We start from the raw sequence: 18,264 nt of genomic DNA, 5'->3' as shown, positions 1-18,264 counted from the left end.
TTCTATAGGAACATTTTTCCCTCTGATCTGAAGTCCAGATATATTCATACTTCCCTTTGAGAGTAGGTGATTGTTTTCTATTCCAACCTTTTCAAATAAGGGACCTGGTATAATATCAGGTCTCTGGCACTTAATTCCCAATTCTTGTGAGGCCAAGGTCTCATCTGCCTGGGTTACTGCTGAGACTGGCAAACCCCCAGGACGACAGTAGTGCCTGCTCACGTACTTGGTTCAATTTCTTTCCTTCCCGTTAGCTCAGCTATTCGTTCATAAGTATACAAATTCTATTACAACGATATATACAGTGTGTGTAGGAGGGTTTCCAAGTTATCTTAGTCACTATACTGAAGAACCAGAAGTCTGTGGTATGTAACTAATGGTTAAATTAAAAACAAAACAAAACAAAACACAATTTGGGAGAGGTTGTATGTATGTGGGGGCTGGGGAATACGAGAACTCTATACAACCCACTCAGTTCTGTTATGAACCTAAAATTGCTATAAAAGATAAAGTTTATTAAGAAAAAAATTTTACAGTATGATTGAGCAATTCCACTCCTAGGTATATACACAAGAAAAATGAAAATATATGTCCACACAAAACACGTGTACACAAATGTTCATAGCAGCATTATTCATAATAGCCGAAAAGTGGAAATAACCCAAATGTCCATTGACTGACTGATGAATAAATAAAATGGTGTGTGTGTGTGTGTGTGTGTGTGTGAGAGAGAGAGAGAGAGAGAGAGAGAGAGAGAGAGAGAGAGAGAGAGAGAGAGAGAGAGAGAGAGAGAGAGAGAGAGAGAGAGAGAGAGAGAGAGAGAGAGAGAGAGAACAGTATTTGGCAATAAGAAATAAAGTGCCAATACATGCTACAATATGAGCCAAAAAACATTACACCAAGTGAAAGAAGCCAGTCACAAAGGACCACATACCATATGATTCCATTTATATGAAGTGTACAGAATAGGCAAATTTATAGACAGAAAGTAGCTTAGCGTTTTCCCAGGGCCGAAGGAATAGGGAACTTGGGGGAGAGGGGCGACGGCTCAGCAATATAAGGTTTCTCTTTGGGGCAATGACAGTGTTCTAGAATTGACCGTATCGATAACTGCACATATCTGTGAATATACTAAAAGCCACTGAATTTACACTCTTTAAATGAGTCAACTGTATACCAATGGGAATTAAATCTCAATAGAACTGTTAATAAAAACATAATAAAAAACTGGTAGTAAGAGGAAACACAGAGCCGGGCAGCGTTCTAAATGCTTTTCAGAGACAAACGCATTTAATCTTCATGCAGCTCAAGGAGGTAGAGAACCTTAGCATCCCCGAGTTACTACTGAGGAAACTAAAGCACAGTCCTAAGGTCAGACGACAGCAGGGCCGAGATCTGGACACAGTGGTCTGGCTCTGAAGCCCATATTCCCATTTGCTACACTAGACAGACTCTTGAAAAACAAACAACAAAAAAAACAGAAAAACAATGAAGTCTAAGAGGAAAACACATTAAATTGTAAACAGTGGCTCTTCACGAGACATGGAAAGGAAGAACTTTCATATTTTAATTTAGAACTTCTTTAGTGTTTGAGTTTTTTCGACATACTACTTATGTTCATTTTAAAAATTTAAACATATTGTAGTAATGTTACAAGTGGCATATTAGTGTTATGGGATGACAGATGATCTCTTATTATTTACCTAGTTTTATTTAATGTTCAAATAACACTTCGGCAATAGGGGAAGAGAACAGTAAAAAGGAATTTGCCTTGTTTTGACAACAGATTGTATCAAGCTACTCCTTCTAGTGGGTTGGTAGTAACTTGACAGTAGAAATCTCGCCTCGTTACAATTTAATTAACCTGATCTTTCTTGAATAAATCTTTAAGCAGAGGTTTACTGAAGGACTAAAACAAATTGTCCAGAGTCTGGACTGAGTTTTCAGTGGTCATTCCCAGATATCTGCCCACTTCTGGCCCATGAATGCGGCTTAAGCCTGAATCTCCCAGACTCACCTTGGCGTAGGTTCTGTCGGAGACACTGCGCGATGCATCGTCATAGGCCTTGTGAAATACACCAGATACCCTGACAAAGGAGACATCATATGTACACATCCAGGTCAATGAGCTGGACGTGGGAAATCAATCCTAAGGCAGCACTGTCAATCTTTTGTCTATTTCAATATACCTGAAGGATACAACACGCTTTCATGAGGTGCAAAGGCTCACGATTTCAGCTGCACTTAACAAGGACAAACATCAGAATCTCCAGGATCCAGGAGATACTGGATATATGTGGTTTAGAAAAAGTCTTCACAGGTACTTTATATTTCCCAGCTAGGGTAGAGAAATTGGGGCTCTGAGTAACTCAAAACCACGCTCATCAAGACCGCTATTCCCGTGAACATTCTTAGAATTACGTCCACAGACACCAATTCGGCATCATACCATACAACACTACAGCATAAGTTCTTCGCAGTTCTCAAGAAATAAAAAAGGAAAACTGTCTGATGGAGATTTTCATATAGACTTTGTGACACTCTTAAGCTGATCTCTCTCAAAATCTAGAATCAGAGACCCAAAAAGAGACCAACCTGCTCCACAGAACCTGGCCCCCGAGGTCCTAGGAAAAGGAATATTGGCATCCTGGTAGGACCCGTAGGCAGTGGTTACCCGGGCAAACGTGGGTAAGGGCGGTGTAACAGAGTTTGGGAGTGCAAAGGGGTTGCTGGACGTGCTGTCTTCTTGGTTCTGAAATTTAAAAACCAAACAGACTGAAAACCACAACCTATCTTAAAGCTCAACTACAAAATAAAGACACATTATAACAAAATCAGGGTGCCCAGGAGTTTAGGGAGGAAGAAAGGAAAAAAAAAAAAATCAAAGCATGGCTTAGTACAAGAATCTCACCACAAAAGACTCAAGGCAGGAGACCAGCTGGCGCAGGCAGGGCTCCAGGCAACTCTGGTTGCGTTTCACTTTTTGCAGAGAAGTGTCTTTCAGGATCTGGAAAAGGCACAAAATACAGTCAAGAATGGCGACCTTCTTCCTCCTGATTTGCTGATTCAGGAACAGGTGAAGATGAAGACTGGAGCACGGCTGGGCCTGAGACTTTCAACATGACATCCTACTTCCCACCTCCTCTAGGGGCTCAGAGAGAAGGTTCATTTCTGAGCCCACTTTAGGACACCTTTTCCTTAGCCAGGGCAGGCACACACACTGGGTTTGAGAGGGCACGTTTCTAGTAATGGAATGACTATTCTTTATTTACAGTGAATTCTACTCCTTTCCTCACTCCTACCCCCACCCCACCCCCAGGAGAAATCTCAGTACCTCAGAAGTAACACCTACTGGGCTGAACTGGAAATCGCTCACATACAAGCCAGGGGCAACAGATTTCACTTTAGTAAAAGTTATAATGTATCCCTTTTTTGGTTCTTTAAAAAAGTAAATCCCAACATTTTAAGGTACATGTTGCAGACATAAACTGACATACACATACTGAAGATTAGGCATGTAAACTGGGTCTGTGCTGTCTAACACGGAAGCCATTACCCATATGCAGATACTGAGCAAGTGAGGTGCGGTAGTCTGAACTGAGATGTGTTCTAAGCGTACAATTCATACTGAATGTTGAAGACTCAGTACAAAACTAAAAGAATATAAACTACCTCAATAACTTTAATTTTCATATCGATTACATGTTGACATAATACTTTGGACGTACTAGATTTAAAAAATGTTGTTGAAATAAATTTACCTGCTACTTTTAATTTTTTTTTTCAGTGTGGCTACTGGAAATTTAAAAATTCATGTGGCCTGCATTATATTTCTATTGGACAGCACTGAATTGGACCTTTAAAGCTATTTTCCTGTCCTATAATTTTTATAACAGTAGAAGAATCTTTTTTGTATGGTCAAATGAGATAATGAAATATTCAACTTCCAAATACCACAAAATCTGAGTAATTAGCATTTCAGAGAGCCTTATGACACTTGAAAAATTTCTTGGTGACAGATCATAGTCCGAGATGAATCAAGTATGAAAGGAGGCAAAGGTGAACAGCACTCAGGTTGACTTGGTTTCATCAAGACATTGCCATTACTTCACACGTGACACTGCTCGCACTGGAAAAAGCTTATCATACTTGGCTTTTTCATGGGGATTCTGGCTGATTAGTTCTGCGTGAACTGACAAATCGAGTTTCTGAATCTGTAGGGGCGAAGACCAAATGCCAGGATGCACCACCTGCACTCAGGCACCGCCACCCTTTCCCACACTCACCTGTGCAGCCAGTCAGCCGCACTCTAGAAAGGCATCGTAAATGACCTTACATACTTTTTTTTCTAAAAGTACCTTTTAGCTTCAGAATGTATCTTGCCTATTGTTTCCAGATAAATGAAATTATATTGCAGGGTTCTTAACCTGGGATTAATACACAACTTTAAAGAGATCTGTGAGCAGATCATTATAGAACTGCATATTATTCATAAGCAATATTTCTGAAATTATATGCAACGCTGTACAAATTTTTCTGGAAAGGGTCCATAGTTTTCATTAGACTTTCAAAGAGGGTCCACAAATGAAAAAGGGCAAGAACCACTGCTATAATGTTTTCTACACAAAATGAACAGCAAGTGTTAACACTGCAGTGTATAAAGACAGAGACTTCTGAATCTTATCAGAGTTTTCATTCAACTCTCCTATGCAGCTCAGACACTCAAGTGCATGAGCAGAGCTCTCCTCTTAGAACATCAAGGAGAATGTGTGAACGCAGATCCCCACCTTTAGCAGCTTAGCTTTCATTGTGGATGTGATGGTTGTGGGGTTGATAAACTGGAAGGAAGGGGCGGCGTTGTTTGGGTACTGCGCAGGGAACTTCACCAGCATCTTGACGCGATGGTTGCTACAGTGCACGGACACTGTGCAGCTCCGATCCGCTGCATCCATCTGCAAAGGACACACTGTCAGCTGCTCTGGAGACAAACCACAGAGAACCTTTAGATACACATGGACTACTGAATGCTCTCAGTTCCTGGAATCTCCAAAGATGAAGGGCAAATCTCCAAAGATAAATGAATTTAGAAGATTTGGATAACTCACTTAAAACAGATTTTTAATTTTAGCACTGATTTAATAAGTTCAAAGTATTTTGACTTAAAAAAAGCTTCATCCAAAAACAGGTAGACTGAAACTTGTTTTATTTATTTTGACATGAAAAAATAAAGCAGGAAAAAAGTTAAATATCTGACAAGTTAACAAGTTCTCCTAGGAAAATTCAGAGACACAAAATAGATTAGTGGGTTTCCAGAGGCTGGGAAGAGAGGGAAATGGGGAGTGATGGTAATGGATACAGGGTTTCTCTTGGGATGATGAAAAGATTCTGGACGTAGACAGTGGTGATGGGGTGATGGATGCACAACTTTGTGAATATACTAATAACCACTAAATTGTACACTTTAAAAAAGTAAATTGTGGTATGTGAATTATATCTCAACAATTTTTAGAAAGCATTCTTAGAAACAGAATCAAGATCTCCTTCTTAAACTAGATCACCGGTATCCACAGTTTTCAATGGGGACAAAGGAGTATAACCTGAGTTGATATACCAATTAATCAAAGATCTTTTATCTCTTTTGATTTCTTGTGCTGCCAACTAGAGAAGACTCCTGGAGTACAGTGAAAAGAAGCACACGCAGGGAATCTGGAGACTAGGATTCAAATATTATCTCTTCCCCCAAAAGGCTACTGACCTCAGATGTCACTTTGCCTCTTAAGTGTCTACGTTTCCTCATCCATAAAGTGGGGATAAAAGCACTTACTATAGTGCTATTTTAAAGGCCAAATGAGATAATTGTGTTAGTGCATATATCCGTGCCTCCCATTCACTGCATCTGGGCAAAAGAAAAACTAATCAAGTTTTTAAACTCCTTTATAGAGAGAGACTCAATTCTCTGAAGCAAAGAATTTCCATACCTGCCCAAAGGAAAGGAGTAAATCTCTATGTGTGAAGTGAACAAGGAGACTTGGTCATCTTATTACACTGAATCTAAATCACCAAGGACATGACCAGCTTTAAGGGAAGATCATACAGCAAAGCCCTGGAGTCTGGAGGTTTAGCTTCCAAACTCAGCTCTGCCATTAACTTCACCATTAACTTCACCAGTTAACTTGCCAAATCAGTTAAGCCTTCAAGGACCCAAGTATCTTTACGTACAGAAAAACAAGATGTTGGAGCATCTAAGATTTAAGACACATGAGCATTGGTTTAACCCTCAGTTCATCTTATGAGAAGGTAATATGGTAAGGAAAAAAAATCTGGATTTGTAAAGTATTTATTTCTTTAGAAAAACTAGGAAATAAAAAAGCAAGCAGAGAGACTTACTTGTTAGGGCAGCAAAGATATTTGCTAACCAAAATCATAGCTGAAACAGTCCCCTCTCACCAACTGCCATCCGCAAGCATGAAAGACGGTTCATTAACCCCGAGTACCTCCACGTTGACGTTCCGGATCTGCACATTGATCAGAGAGAACTCCTGCTGCAGAGTCTGAGGCAGTCCCGGCTGATCCGACTTCTTCTCCTCCAGGAGACTGCTCGGGGGGTCTTCCTTTAAGACTAGCAGGAGAAGGATGTTCAGTTGGCAAACATTTTGAAACTGAGTCAGAGAGCAGTTGTGAGGTAGTTTCTACAACTCTGAAAAGCGTAGAGGGGCACCTCATCTAAAACACCAGTTTGATCGATTACCTTCTTCCTCCCCATGGCTTAAGGTGTGCTGGTGATCTGTGTCCTGAGTGTGAAGAATTTTCTCTGGTTCCGGCAGAAGAGAAATACTCTCGATGAACTCATCGACGCCGTCTAAGATGTCATTTGCACAAAGCTGCAACAAAGGTTAGAAGATCTAGGTCTAGAGAAGTCAGTGGAAATGATCATCATGTTTGGTTAGAATTCTGATTTAAAAATGGGAATCACAAAGGAGAGAGATGTCGGCCAAAAACTGATACAATCAAAACAGGTTTTACCCATCACCAACTCTCCCTATAGTCAGGAGAATAGAGTATTATTCTACTCTGGAAATTTTTCATCCTGTCCATAGTTTATGCAAGGCCTCAGTAAACATTATTTTAAATTCCAAGCCTTGATGGAGTTATTCAGCTAACTCCAAACCAAAACTATCATAACCTTCGAAGCATTTGGAGCAAATGTTACTTTTTGGAAAAAACAGATTTGAAAGGCAGTAAGGTGATAATAATTGACCAAAATACTCAGGATTAACTTAGTACTAAGCAATGCTGCAAATTTTGCCCAGCATTTTCTATCCACTCTGTACAGAGCGCTGTGGGGAAGTCGATACAAGTGAGACATGGTTCCAACCTCAAGAAATGTAGCCACCGAATGAGAAGACAGAACCCTGTGATGACGCAGAGCAAAGCGAGTGCCAATCAGCAGTTCATACCAGGTACCACTGTGGTTCATATAAGAAACATGCCATCTACAGGGCAAAAGCTGCAAAAGGCTTCATAGAACAAGTGTCACTGATGGATGTAGAAGGCTCTGAACATTGCAGAGTACAAGGAAAGACTTCCTAAACCATTTAAAAGAAGAGAATGAAATGAAGCCCACGGCCACTTATTCAGTATAAGTGGCCACATCCTCTTATACCAGGTCAAGAGAAAAACAGGCATTCAGAGGTTTTTCAGCCCTAAACTGCTGAAAACCAAAAGCGGCTCTTGAAAACCTCAAAGCTTCAGTGTGGCGTATGTGAGCCACTTGGCGACCGGCAAGTATGTATTTAATGTTTCTATCATGTATCTTCTAACTTCCATAAATACCAAATCTTGTCTTTTTAAAAAATTTCTAGCGCATCCAGTTACAGTTCTCCACAATAGCAATGAATACGTACCCTCTGCATCTGGGAATCCACCCGCCACATTCTCAAGGTCTGATCCCGTGACCATGTAACCAGTTGGTAGTCCTTGGACCCTAGAAATCACCAAATAAAAACCCTGGGAATTTTTTTGGCTTCAGCATCAATTTTGCTACACGTTACAATGGAGTAAGATTCATTCATTCATTCATCAATCCATTCAACAAATATTTATTGAACATCTCCTATATGCCGGGTACTGTTCTAGGCACTAGGACTATAGTACATATATGACAATCTGTCTTTAAAGATCTCATATTCCAATGGTAGAAAGAGACAAACAAATATGTAATAAAATATTCAGTAGTGACAGTGTTATAAAAAATAACACAGGCTTGGAGGACAGAGACTGATAGGAGAGCTATTTTTAGACAGGACTCCCTGAGGAAGTCACATTTGAGCACAAACTTAAATGAAGTGAAATAATAACTGGCAAATTAGCAGGTGAAGAGTGATGCTGGGGTTTAATGGCACATTAAACTTTCACCTCCACAAATGTTCTTCTTTTACATGCTCCAGAGGAGCTGGGGATGAATACAATTTTTGTAAAATGAACTGTTTTAAATGCATCATGACATCTTACTGTTGAAAAGAATTTTTTGGTAAAGAAATGCATGCATCTCTTTATAAAATGAATAATCAATATTCAATGTTCTGAGCTGAATGAATTATATTTTCACATGTTAGGTCTGGTCGCAGAGCAATTATTCTGGAAAGGTTCAGAATGCTTTATGAAAGAGCTTTATGAAAGATCAGGACATTTCTGGGTAATTATTTAGTACCTAAAATCTCCTTCATGGCCATCTTCAGAGAGCAAAGAATTTAAAAGTAATTTCATCCAATTCCCTTGTTTTACAGATGGAGAAACTGAATCAACAGAGGACACGGTCTGTCGAAGCTAATAAGAGTGACTGAGAGACGAAAGTTCCTTCTCTGTGTCACTGCCTTCAATCAGTGTTTTAATATATCCCTGTGCACACCAAATAAGATAAAAGCTATACGGAACTACTGCCTGTTATGAGTGCCTGTTATAAGTTCCATACCTAATAAGGCAGAAGCTGTTATGTGACTCATGTTCATGTCAACAATTTTCTGACTCCCCATCTGGCCTCTTTTCACGTCCTTGACTTTGAAGAAAAGTGATGCCTAATTCCTTTCTAAATCCAACTCCTCTACCTGTGCCTTCAGCCCAGTCTCTCTCATTTTCAAACGGCCTTTGCTTTCCTATATACTTACCTCCTTTCTTGCATATTCTCCTTGCCTTCAAATAGAAGGGGCTGCAGCCTCTGCCCATCAAACTAGTCTCCTCCCTGCCTGTGAAAGCAACCTCATTCACAAAACCAGTTCCTGCTGCCTCTGGTTGGCTACTTTGCAATCTGGCTTCGACCCTCAATCTGCTTTTGGAACACCTCTCTTCCCTTCAGCAATACCTGAAACCAACGACTGCCACTTCCCTACTGAAGCACCGTCTTCTCTTGGCTATGACATTCTGATTTTCTTCCTACCTCCAAGAGCTCCTGCATCACAGCAAAATACAAAACCAAAGCTTAAGATATTCCAATAAAAACTGACTATGAAGGCATGGCAGTAAAATTTAAAATTAAAACACAAGAATACAGGCAGGATGACTACATTGATAAAAGGTTCAAAAACAAGCACAGCTAAACTATTTTGAGCATGCATGAATGGTTAGTAAAACTAAAAAGAGAAAACCAGAAATCACTACCACAAGCGTTAGTATAGTATTTACTTCTGGGGAAGGAGAGGGGATTGTTATCACGAAGCTTCTGGGATTCTAGCACTGTTCTCTTTCTTGACCTTGGCCGTACTTTGCACACAGATTTTCACTTTATAATAATTTGTTAAACTGTATGTATTTTGTGCAATTTTCTAAATAGATGATATATTTCAAAATAAAAAAAAATTTTTTTAATCTATAACTTGTACTCAAAATTCTGCTACTGGCTAGATAGTCCCAATTTATGCAATTCACCTTACCAGCTTAAAGATGACATAGATAACTAAAAATGAGTTGTTAAAAACTTTTTATTTCAATCCAAAACTACAGGCCAACCTCTCCCTACCAGACTCTGGGGAAACTACATCATCTGTTCACTATGGCAAAATGCAAGAGAACAAGCTGAAAGCCGAAGTCATGCATGCGAACTGATGGGATAAAGATCAAGCAGCCTCATGTGCCTAGAAGCAGGAGAGATTACAGAAATAAAAGATGGGAAAATTAAGAGGATGATCAAAAGAGTCCTTTGAAAAACAACCCTGAAGAGGTTTATGAGGGTCACAAAAAAGCTGGGGTAAGATCTGCTCTAATCCCAGGTCAACTAGAGACCTTTCCTGGGCTCTGGACAAGTCACACCACTCCACTGCCTTTCCTTCTATGATATGCAAAGAACGAGAAATACACTCCTGTTCAGTAGAACATTTAGTGAGCACGGCAATGATATCTCAAGGAAAGAGAGGCTGCACGGGGAGTTGGTGGAGAAACTGAGGCCGAGGGTTTCCTGATTCCCACATCAGTGAGGGCTGGCTGATCGAGCTGCGATAATAAACAACCCTAAATCTCCACTGCTTAAAGCAAGGGTTTCCTGGCCTTCCCTCATCTCCAGCTCATCCTCACTCCTGACCAGAACAGCTCTATCTGCAGTTTCATCAGTTGCCATGGCAGAGGCAGTGAGAGCGTAGAAGCACACTGGCTGTTAATTCTTCAAACCAGAAGAGACTGCATCACTTCTGTTCAAGTTTCATGATCAAAGCAAGTCATCTGGCCAAACCTATCTTCAAGGGGATGGAAGGTATGTATTTGTGAAGTGAACAGGGACTATGTGGTGGTCAGTACTAGTGATGACCTAGGCTCTCCCTCATCAACAGAATGGCAAGGGACAACTGCTGGAGGCTTCTGAGGGTAGTGACCCCAGAGTTTTGCCACCCTAAAAATGATCCAATATCAATCTAGTCCATCAATTTCATACAGACTTGTTCCACATGACCCCAGAGTTTTGCCACCCTAAAAATGATCCAACATCAAGTCCATCAATTTCGTACAGACCTGTTCCACGCGGGAAAGAGACCCCACTGAACATAAGAGAAGAGGAGGAAACTTGGAAGAAGAACTGCAGCCCGCACACCCCTTACCCATCTGCAATCACAGGTGGTGGTGCCCCGGACTCTCTCGTCCCTAAAGCCCAGCCTTGGTGCAGTGCGCCCTCCTCCCTGGATCCCAGCCAACCCCGGAGTCACCGCTGAACAGGGCTCAGAAGAGATCGGGCAGCGGCCTTCTCTCCCACTCACCTTCCTTCTGTTTCCTCCACTGGAACTCCAACACCACATCGTCGTGGCCCACAAAGGTGTGGACTGGGGTGTTCAAGTCAAAGACGTTCCACAGGAGAAGACTATTCTCCCTCCGAAGTTGAGGAACCATCACAGTCACTAATCCATTGCTGAAAGGCTACAGCAATAAAGGGAAAAGCACGTCATTATTCCAGGGAAATTTAGCTGAGTCTTCAGTTACCAAAGTTGAAATTCTTTTTTAACTAAAATAAATTGGACAATAGAAGGTTCCAACCTATTTGGGGAAAATTTTTCCATATACCATAAGTTGACTATCATATCTACTTTTCTTTTAGTTTTTTTACTTTGTCTTTGCTTCTAGAAGGGACTACCATAAGTAAAAAAAATAAAGATGAGCCTAATACTTGGAGAACTTTTAAAATATTCTAAAATAAGCAAATGGCTCTGACTGTCGCACACTGGAACATACTGTTTCACATCCTAGCTCCTCTCCCTGAGCTCCCTCTAAGAGTTACTGAGTGCTTTCCCAGAGTGAGCATACAAGACACAGTGGGGACAAGCCCAGAGCAGCAAGCATAATTCCGGCCACGTGGAAATGCACCAGGGGCACACCATCTACACGAAGCATAACCTTCCCATTGCCCCAAATACTACAGCCATTCAAAGGAAAACCTTCCAGCCTGAGGTCTGACAGGTTTTACTTATCAACACCCAATCTGCTAGGTAGCTAAGGGGCCCGTTTGATTGATAATTAGACACCGTTAGGAAATAAACTACCGTGTTACCTAAGAGCACATTTATCTCCACCTCCCCTCCTGGCAGCACCCCTAGACGTCTTCGCTTATTTTTTTAAAGCAAATATATTAATCCAGAGAAGTATTTAAATTCATAAGAACAATATCTGATTTCTTGACAAGTTTTCCCCGATGCAAAAGCCACTTAATACCCAAATTATCCTCCATGCTCTACAATGCCCCAGGGTGACAGCCTAATATATAAAGGTAGCTTTATACACTCCCGTGCTCCCTTTCAAACTGATGTTAAAAGAATTATATTACCTCTGATCAGCAGCCATCAATGCGGCGATGAAAAATTTGTTGGAAGGTTGATAACAGCCTGCCCCCTATATTCGTAGCATGGTTTATAAAGCATTTTCATATACAATTTTTCAAAAGGAAGGCACATTGTGCATGTTTCTAAATGCCACTGAGTTAAAATTCATACTTTAAAATGGTAAACTTTATCACAATGAAAAAGGAAGGCATGGTAAAAATTATTGTTCAGATTCCACAGAGGAGAAAATCACTGCTCAAAAACATCAAGTGGCTTGCCCAAGGGCACACAAATATTAAATAACTCATTGCAGCATTATTCACAAAAGCCAAAATAGGAAAACAACCTAAGTGGCTATCAACAGATAAATGGATAAAGATTTGCTATATGCGATGGAATATTATTCAGCCATGAGAAAGAAGGAAATCCCATCATTTAGCACAACATGATGGACCTTGAGGGCATTATGCTAAGTGAAATAAATCAGAGAAAGACAAATACTGTATGATATCGCTTACATGTGGAATCTAAAAAAGCTGAACTCACAGAAACAGAGAGCAGGATGGCGGTTACCAGGGGCTGAGGGGTGGGGATATGGGGGAGCTGTCATTCAGAGTTCAAACTTCCAGTCATTAGATAAATAAGTTCTGGGAAACTAATGTACAGCATAGTGAGTATAGTTAATAATAATGTATTATATACTTAAAAGCTGCTAAGAGATTAGATCTTAAATGTTCTCATCACAAGAAATAAATGGTCATTAAGTGAGGCGACAGAGGTGTTAGCTAATGCTATGGGTAGTCATCGGTTTGCGACGTATAAGTGTATCAAATCACCATGCTGTATACCTTGAACTTACACAATGTTATATGTCAATGATATCTCAATAAAGCTAGGGAAAAAATTAAAAGGCATTATTGGGCCTAAAACCCAGGTCTTCTGAATCCAAAGCCAGAGTTCTTTCCAACACAATCCACTGACCACGAGCCTCTCAATCCTCTGCTCCCAGCTCATCCTCTTCCCCCGCCATCAGTGACCGCGTTCACACTGCCTAGCTTCCCAGTCTGGCTGTGATTAGCAATTCTAGTACAGATGCTTATCAACATTCCAAGGGCAAATTTTTAAATGGATAACACCTTTTATGCCATCACAACCATCCCTTTCCCACCCATAGATCAAGACAGAAAGAGAAAACTGCCTCGCAAAGAAAACAGCCTTTGGTCTCTTGTGTTTGGAACACGGAGATGGAAGAAGGTTCCTACCACCAGACAGGTGTCACACTCACAGTGTATCTGGCCTTCCAGACAGGCACCTGGCAAGGGAGAATATTGAGGTATTTCCGAGGCTGGCGGTAATCCCAGAACTGGAACAAAGCAAGCAGGATGTCTTGTGAAATAAATGGCATTAAAAAAAAACTCAACTATTGTAATAAGCACAGCCTTCAAATCATTGCTTTCTGTCCTCTAAAGATACATCTCAATAGTGCATTTCAGTCAGCCCCCACAGCCATGAGCCTGTGACACAGACACAAAAAACACCTCCCTTTCACATTTATAAACATTACAGGAGAATTTTCGGATTTCATGAAGACCACCCCTCAGGGCAGACCACTACCAGCTTACCGATGAAACAATCTTCGCAGTGGAAAGGTGAGAGTGACATTGTTTTACCCTATATCACTTTTATACCATGTAGGGTAATTTAATAACGATAACTGAAATGTGCTGACTACTTACTGCATTTCAGACAGATGTTTAGAGTTTAAGATTATCAGCCCATTTAATCTTTACAACAACCATATAATGGGTGTCATTAATCTCTTTTGCAAATGAAGAAGCTACATTACTAAACCATGTAACTTGCCCAAGGTCACACAGGAAAAAGGTGGCTGTACGCCTGTGTACCACCCACTCATGTACACACTCATTCATCCTGCCAGCATGGAAGGTGTGGCACTTGCCATGATAATTAACAAAATCAATCCTTTTAAAAAAAAAAAAAAACAAGTTTTTTAGATTTAAATATACTTATCAATTAGTGACAATTATAACATATAACTGATGGGATAAATTAACTAGAGGACTCTAGGGATCTGACAAAGTCCTGTTTGTAACACATTCTTATTCTCAAGGCAACAGTGGTAGAACATTATGAAATGATTACATGTTATTCATAAATAGGGGAATTCACTCAGTTTCACTGATAAGAATTGGTTAATATAATAAATTAATCAGAGCCATGCCGTCCTCCCATCCACAGGTGATTTCGGCTTTTCTCTCACTGCTGACGAAGGGTCCGTGCTACGAGCTACAGATCAAAAAGTAAGTTTTCTGAGGAAACACCAGAAAGGCCTCAATCAAGAAAGAAAGAACCAGGGTCTTAAACAGCCTCATGGATACAGGATTCTCAATAAGGCTAACCTTGACCCATGGGCAGACACACATCTGTCAGGATGTACCGAAGGGATCCTGTCTGGATTTTCAGGACTCTTAGTATAGAAGAAGGCAATTTTGTAAAATAGACTGCTTAAACCAACATCAGGAAAACAACAATTATCAAAAATGATCTGAACTAATTTCATTGTGGTTAATGTTCTATTTTTAATGGCCATGAAGGAAAATCCTTTTATTTCTTCTTAATCTAGCTCTAACCTCAATTCAACAGTTTTACAGTTTAACAATTTATAAACTGAAGTGAAACACTCATTCGATGATATCTTGTTCCAGCTGACCCCACAGAATTCAGAAAATAAAAATACAATGAAAATTATTACTACAAATTATAAGCTAATACATTGTCAGGTAAACATAAGAAAATGATTACGTAGGGGGGAAATGACATATTCATCCTTATCTACAAATTGCTAAAAACAATGGTTGAATATTATGCAGAGTGCCTCTAAATTACTTTTTACGATTGTTGTATACATTCAATAAAAACTGTCTTCCTTCCTACAATGTAGTAAAATAAATAAAATACCATGCCAAAAATTTCATTTAATTTATAAGCTAACTAGTAAGGAACAAGGACTGCGTTTCATCCATGGAACTGGCCTGTTACCTGCTTTATTATCTATGGAATCCCAGCCTGACAGGTAGTAAAGATGTCACTGAACACTGACGAACCTAAGGACCTCAAAGAAAAAGGCTGGTTCATGAAATTGGGAGACAAACTGATCGGGGTATGGGGACAAAAATCCCCAAATCCAAAACAAACCAACTAACCGAAACAAAACAAAACAAAACAAAACAAAAAACCACTTCTGGCACATAAAAGTAAATTACAACCCTAAGGGATTTACAAACCTCAAGACAGAAGTTAACTTTTTAAGACTTAGTGTATGATTCTAGTTTTGTTAACCATACCAAAAAAAGGCATTGTACACGCCTATATAAACAAAACAAGGCATTAAATTAGTAATGGCTAAGCAAACTTCTGTGGTCCTTCCATGTGGAAGGACCTGACCACAAGGAAGAACTGGAGTGTGAAGCTGACTCTGTGCCCTGCATCCTTCTGAACAAGGGTGCACATCACACCCCAGTCAGAAAGGAAAACAATAAGAAACACTGCACTCTGATGAAGACCAAAAATAACAGGGTCACCGAAAGACATAAAACCGTGAGCATTTCCTATAAGTTAGAGAATCTCTAATAAAACAACTCTATCCCCGACTTTCGCAATGCCAATGTCTGAATGTCATAATTTTGCAGATATAATCACGTGAGAAAACTGCTGTGTTTCACTCCGGACAGACTAATCGTAAACTTGGGAACCTGAACAATTCTGTGGGTGTTCCTCCTTTACTTTACATCTGTAGTGTTTTTTGATGAGCCAGTCTTTCTGATATCTGACTTCCCGGCAACTTATTTGCAAGTAAATCCCTTTTCCTTTCTAAATGCTTTTGTCTCTGACTTCCTTCCACAAAGGGAAAGAAGAAAACTCTCTGAACAAAGTCCAGGAGCCATATCAGATATTTTACATAACCAGGTTTACTTGCCCAGCTCCCCAAGAAGCATATGCATCCCTGACATGCACACACTATGCTAATATGCTGTAGCTTTCCTTCCGAAGAAAGTGCTATCGCGCAATCTGATGCCTCCCAACACAGCTCCCCCAAATGTACCAGTGGGAACCACTCACCTTGACAGAGTTGTCTTGGCTGGAGGTAGCAAGAATGTGCTCGCTCTCTGGGTGCCAGTCCAGGCCATGGATTTTGGAAAGGTGGGCTGCTAGATATTCCACTGCTATACTGGGTTTCTGCAAAGGATCAGCACTGAGCGTTGTCAATTTAGAAAGAATTTATTGAGTGTCTACCGCATAACAGTTTGCTGAGTACTGAGTGGGGATATAAGAATACTACTGGATACCACCTCTATCCATAAGAAACTCCACTTTGTTTTGTTTAAAACAAGCAAAACGACAACAAAAAGACTAATCTAGCTCTCCAAGCATGCTCTGTATATGGGCCAGTGAGCATCATCTCCTTCTGCTCCAGCCCATACATGGCTTTAACGTAGGATACTTTTCCTTTTTAGTAGCATGGTCCGCGACTCCTGCTCCCCTTCCTCACAATCACCTAAGAGGGGCTGTGACATCCAAACAGGTCCAACCTCAATCCTGAGGCTAAACTCACCAATCTTAAAGTGACCAAGGCCCCAAAAAGAGAATGAACACACATCGCAAAATAATACATGATTAATAAGCATATTTAAAACAAACTGAGAAAACCTAGAAACATACATTAAAACGAGACCTTTTTTAACTATCAAATTAGAAGATATATGTAAATAATACTCAATGAGGCTTCATTTGTAACTGCTGGTGTACATATAAAGTAGTACAACCTTTTGGGGAAAAATCTGACAAATTTATCAAGAGATTTAAAGTTTTCCTTTCTTAAAGGAATATTCCAAATTCAAAAAAAGCTTTAGATACAAAAGATGTTCATCCTAGTGTTATCTGGAACACAAGAAAACCAGAAATGACACAAATAGGAAGTGGAGAGTAATTAAATTTTAAAATCAATTACAGTATAACTATCTGATACAATATGATATAGCCATTAAAAGTTATACTTACAGGTTATAACATGGGGAAAATGCATATGTTGTAATGTTAAATGAAAAAAGTATATACATAACTATGTACTTAATGTGATAAACCATATTTTTAAAAAAGCATAACACCAAAATGTTAGCATTTGTCTCTGGGTAATAGGACGATGAATGATTTTTACTTTTTCTTTCATATTTTCTACAAAGAGCATCTATTACTCCTATAATTAGCATTAGTCTCTGAGGTTAAGAGTACAGTCTCCACAACCAGCTTCCCTGAATTCAAATCCCACAACACACTGTCCACAGTATACTCATCTGCAGAACAGGGATAAAAATAGTACCTACTTAAAGGCTAGTTATAAAGAGTAATGAATCAATACATATAAAGTTCTCAGAACAATGCCTGACATAATAAGTGCTCAGTAAACATTAGTATTATTAGTCAGTGTGAGTTGAAATGAAATCCAACATTATCACTCATACTGTACTTTTTAAAGTCTCTGATGCTTGCTGCCAGTGCTGGTATGACAGTAGAAAGTGCCAGAGTAGTAAAAATATGACCAACAAGTTTTACAATCCATCTGAGCAGAAGTCCTAAGTATTGATAGCCAAAAATAAAGTTAAAACTCTTTAAACAAAACAGATAAAAGGCTTGCTGAGGGAAGTCAGGGTTGTTAGCGGACCAATGAGAGGACTAGGAAGGAAGCGTTTGGCAGTACATTTCTACAAGATCAGGAAAACAGGTATTGACAGAGTTCATGGCTAAATACCAAACTGTTTATTTGCCTATGGCTCTGAAAACAGTCCATAGCAAAGACAAATAACCAAACACTTTATTTAAACCATTCGCTATATTTAAATGCTATACTAATAACAAAAGGAATAAAACCAATCAATATAAGAAATAAAGGAGTTGGGGG

General features: G+C 39.7%; 1 protein-coding gene across 7 annotated transcripts in view; it reads right to left on the bottom strand.

Moving 5' to 3' along the window:
• The window catches only part of WDR59 (WD repeat domain 59), a 67,652-nt gene that overhangs the window by 24,284 nt on the left and 25,104 nt on the right, over positions 1-18,264 (bottom strand). For all 7 annotated transcript variants that reach the window (XR_003045411.1, XM_025044605.1, XM_015586949.2 and 4 more), the window contains 10 exons: positions 16,428-16,544; positions 13,573-13,650; positions 11,235-11,391; positions 7,905-7,984; positions 6,749-6,881; positions 6,495-6,619; positions 4,788-4,952; positions 2,912-3,007; positions 2,596-2,752; positions 2,018-2,087 (listed from right to left, as the gene is read on the bottom strand). Coding sequence is in view for 6 of the 7 variants with exons in the window: in XM_025044605.1 (XP_024900373.1) it covers positions 2,018-2,087; positions 2,596-2,752; positions 2,912-3,007; positions 4,788-4,952; positions 6,495-6,619; positions 6,749-6,881; positions 7,905-7,984; positions 11,235-11,391; positions 13,573-13,650; positions 16,428-16,544 (1,178 nt within the window). In the remaining variant the exon portion in view is untranslated. The remainder of the gene's footprint in view (positions 1-2,017; positions 2,088-2,595; positions 2,753-2,911; positions 3,008-4,787; positions 4,953-6,494; positions 6,620-6,748; positions 6,882-7,904; positions 7,985-11,234; positions 11,392-13,572; positions 13,651-16,427; positions 16,545-18,264) is intronic.

Source organism: Pteropus alecto, unplaced genomic scaffold (assembly GCF_000325575.1).
Source record: "Pteropus alecto unplaced genomic scaffold, ASM32557v1 scaffold123, whole genome shotgun sequence".
Classification (NCBI taxonomy): domain Eukaryota; kingdom Metazoa; phylum Chordata; class Mammalia; order Chiroptera; family Pteropodidae; genus Pteropus; species Pteropus alecto.
This window is presented reverse-complemented; position numbering and strand designations above follow the sequence as displayed.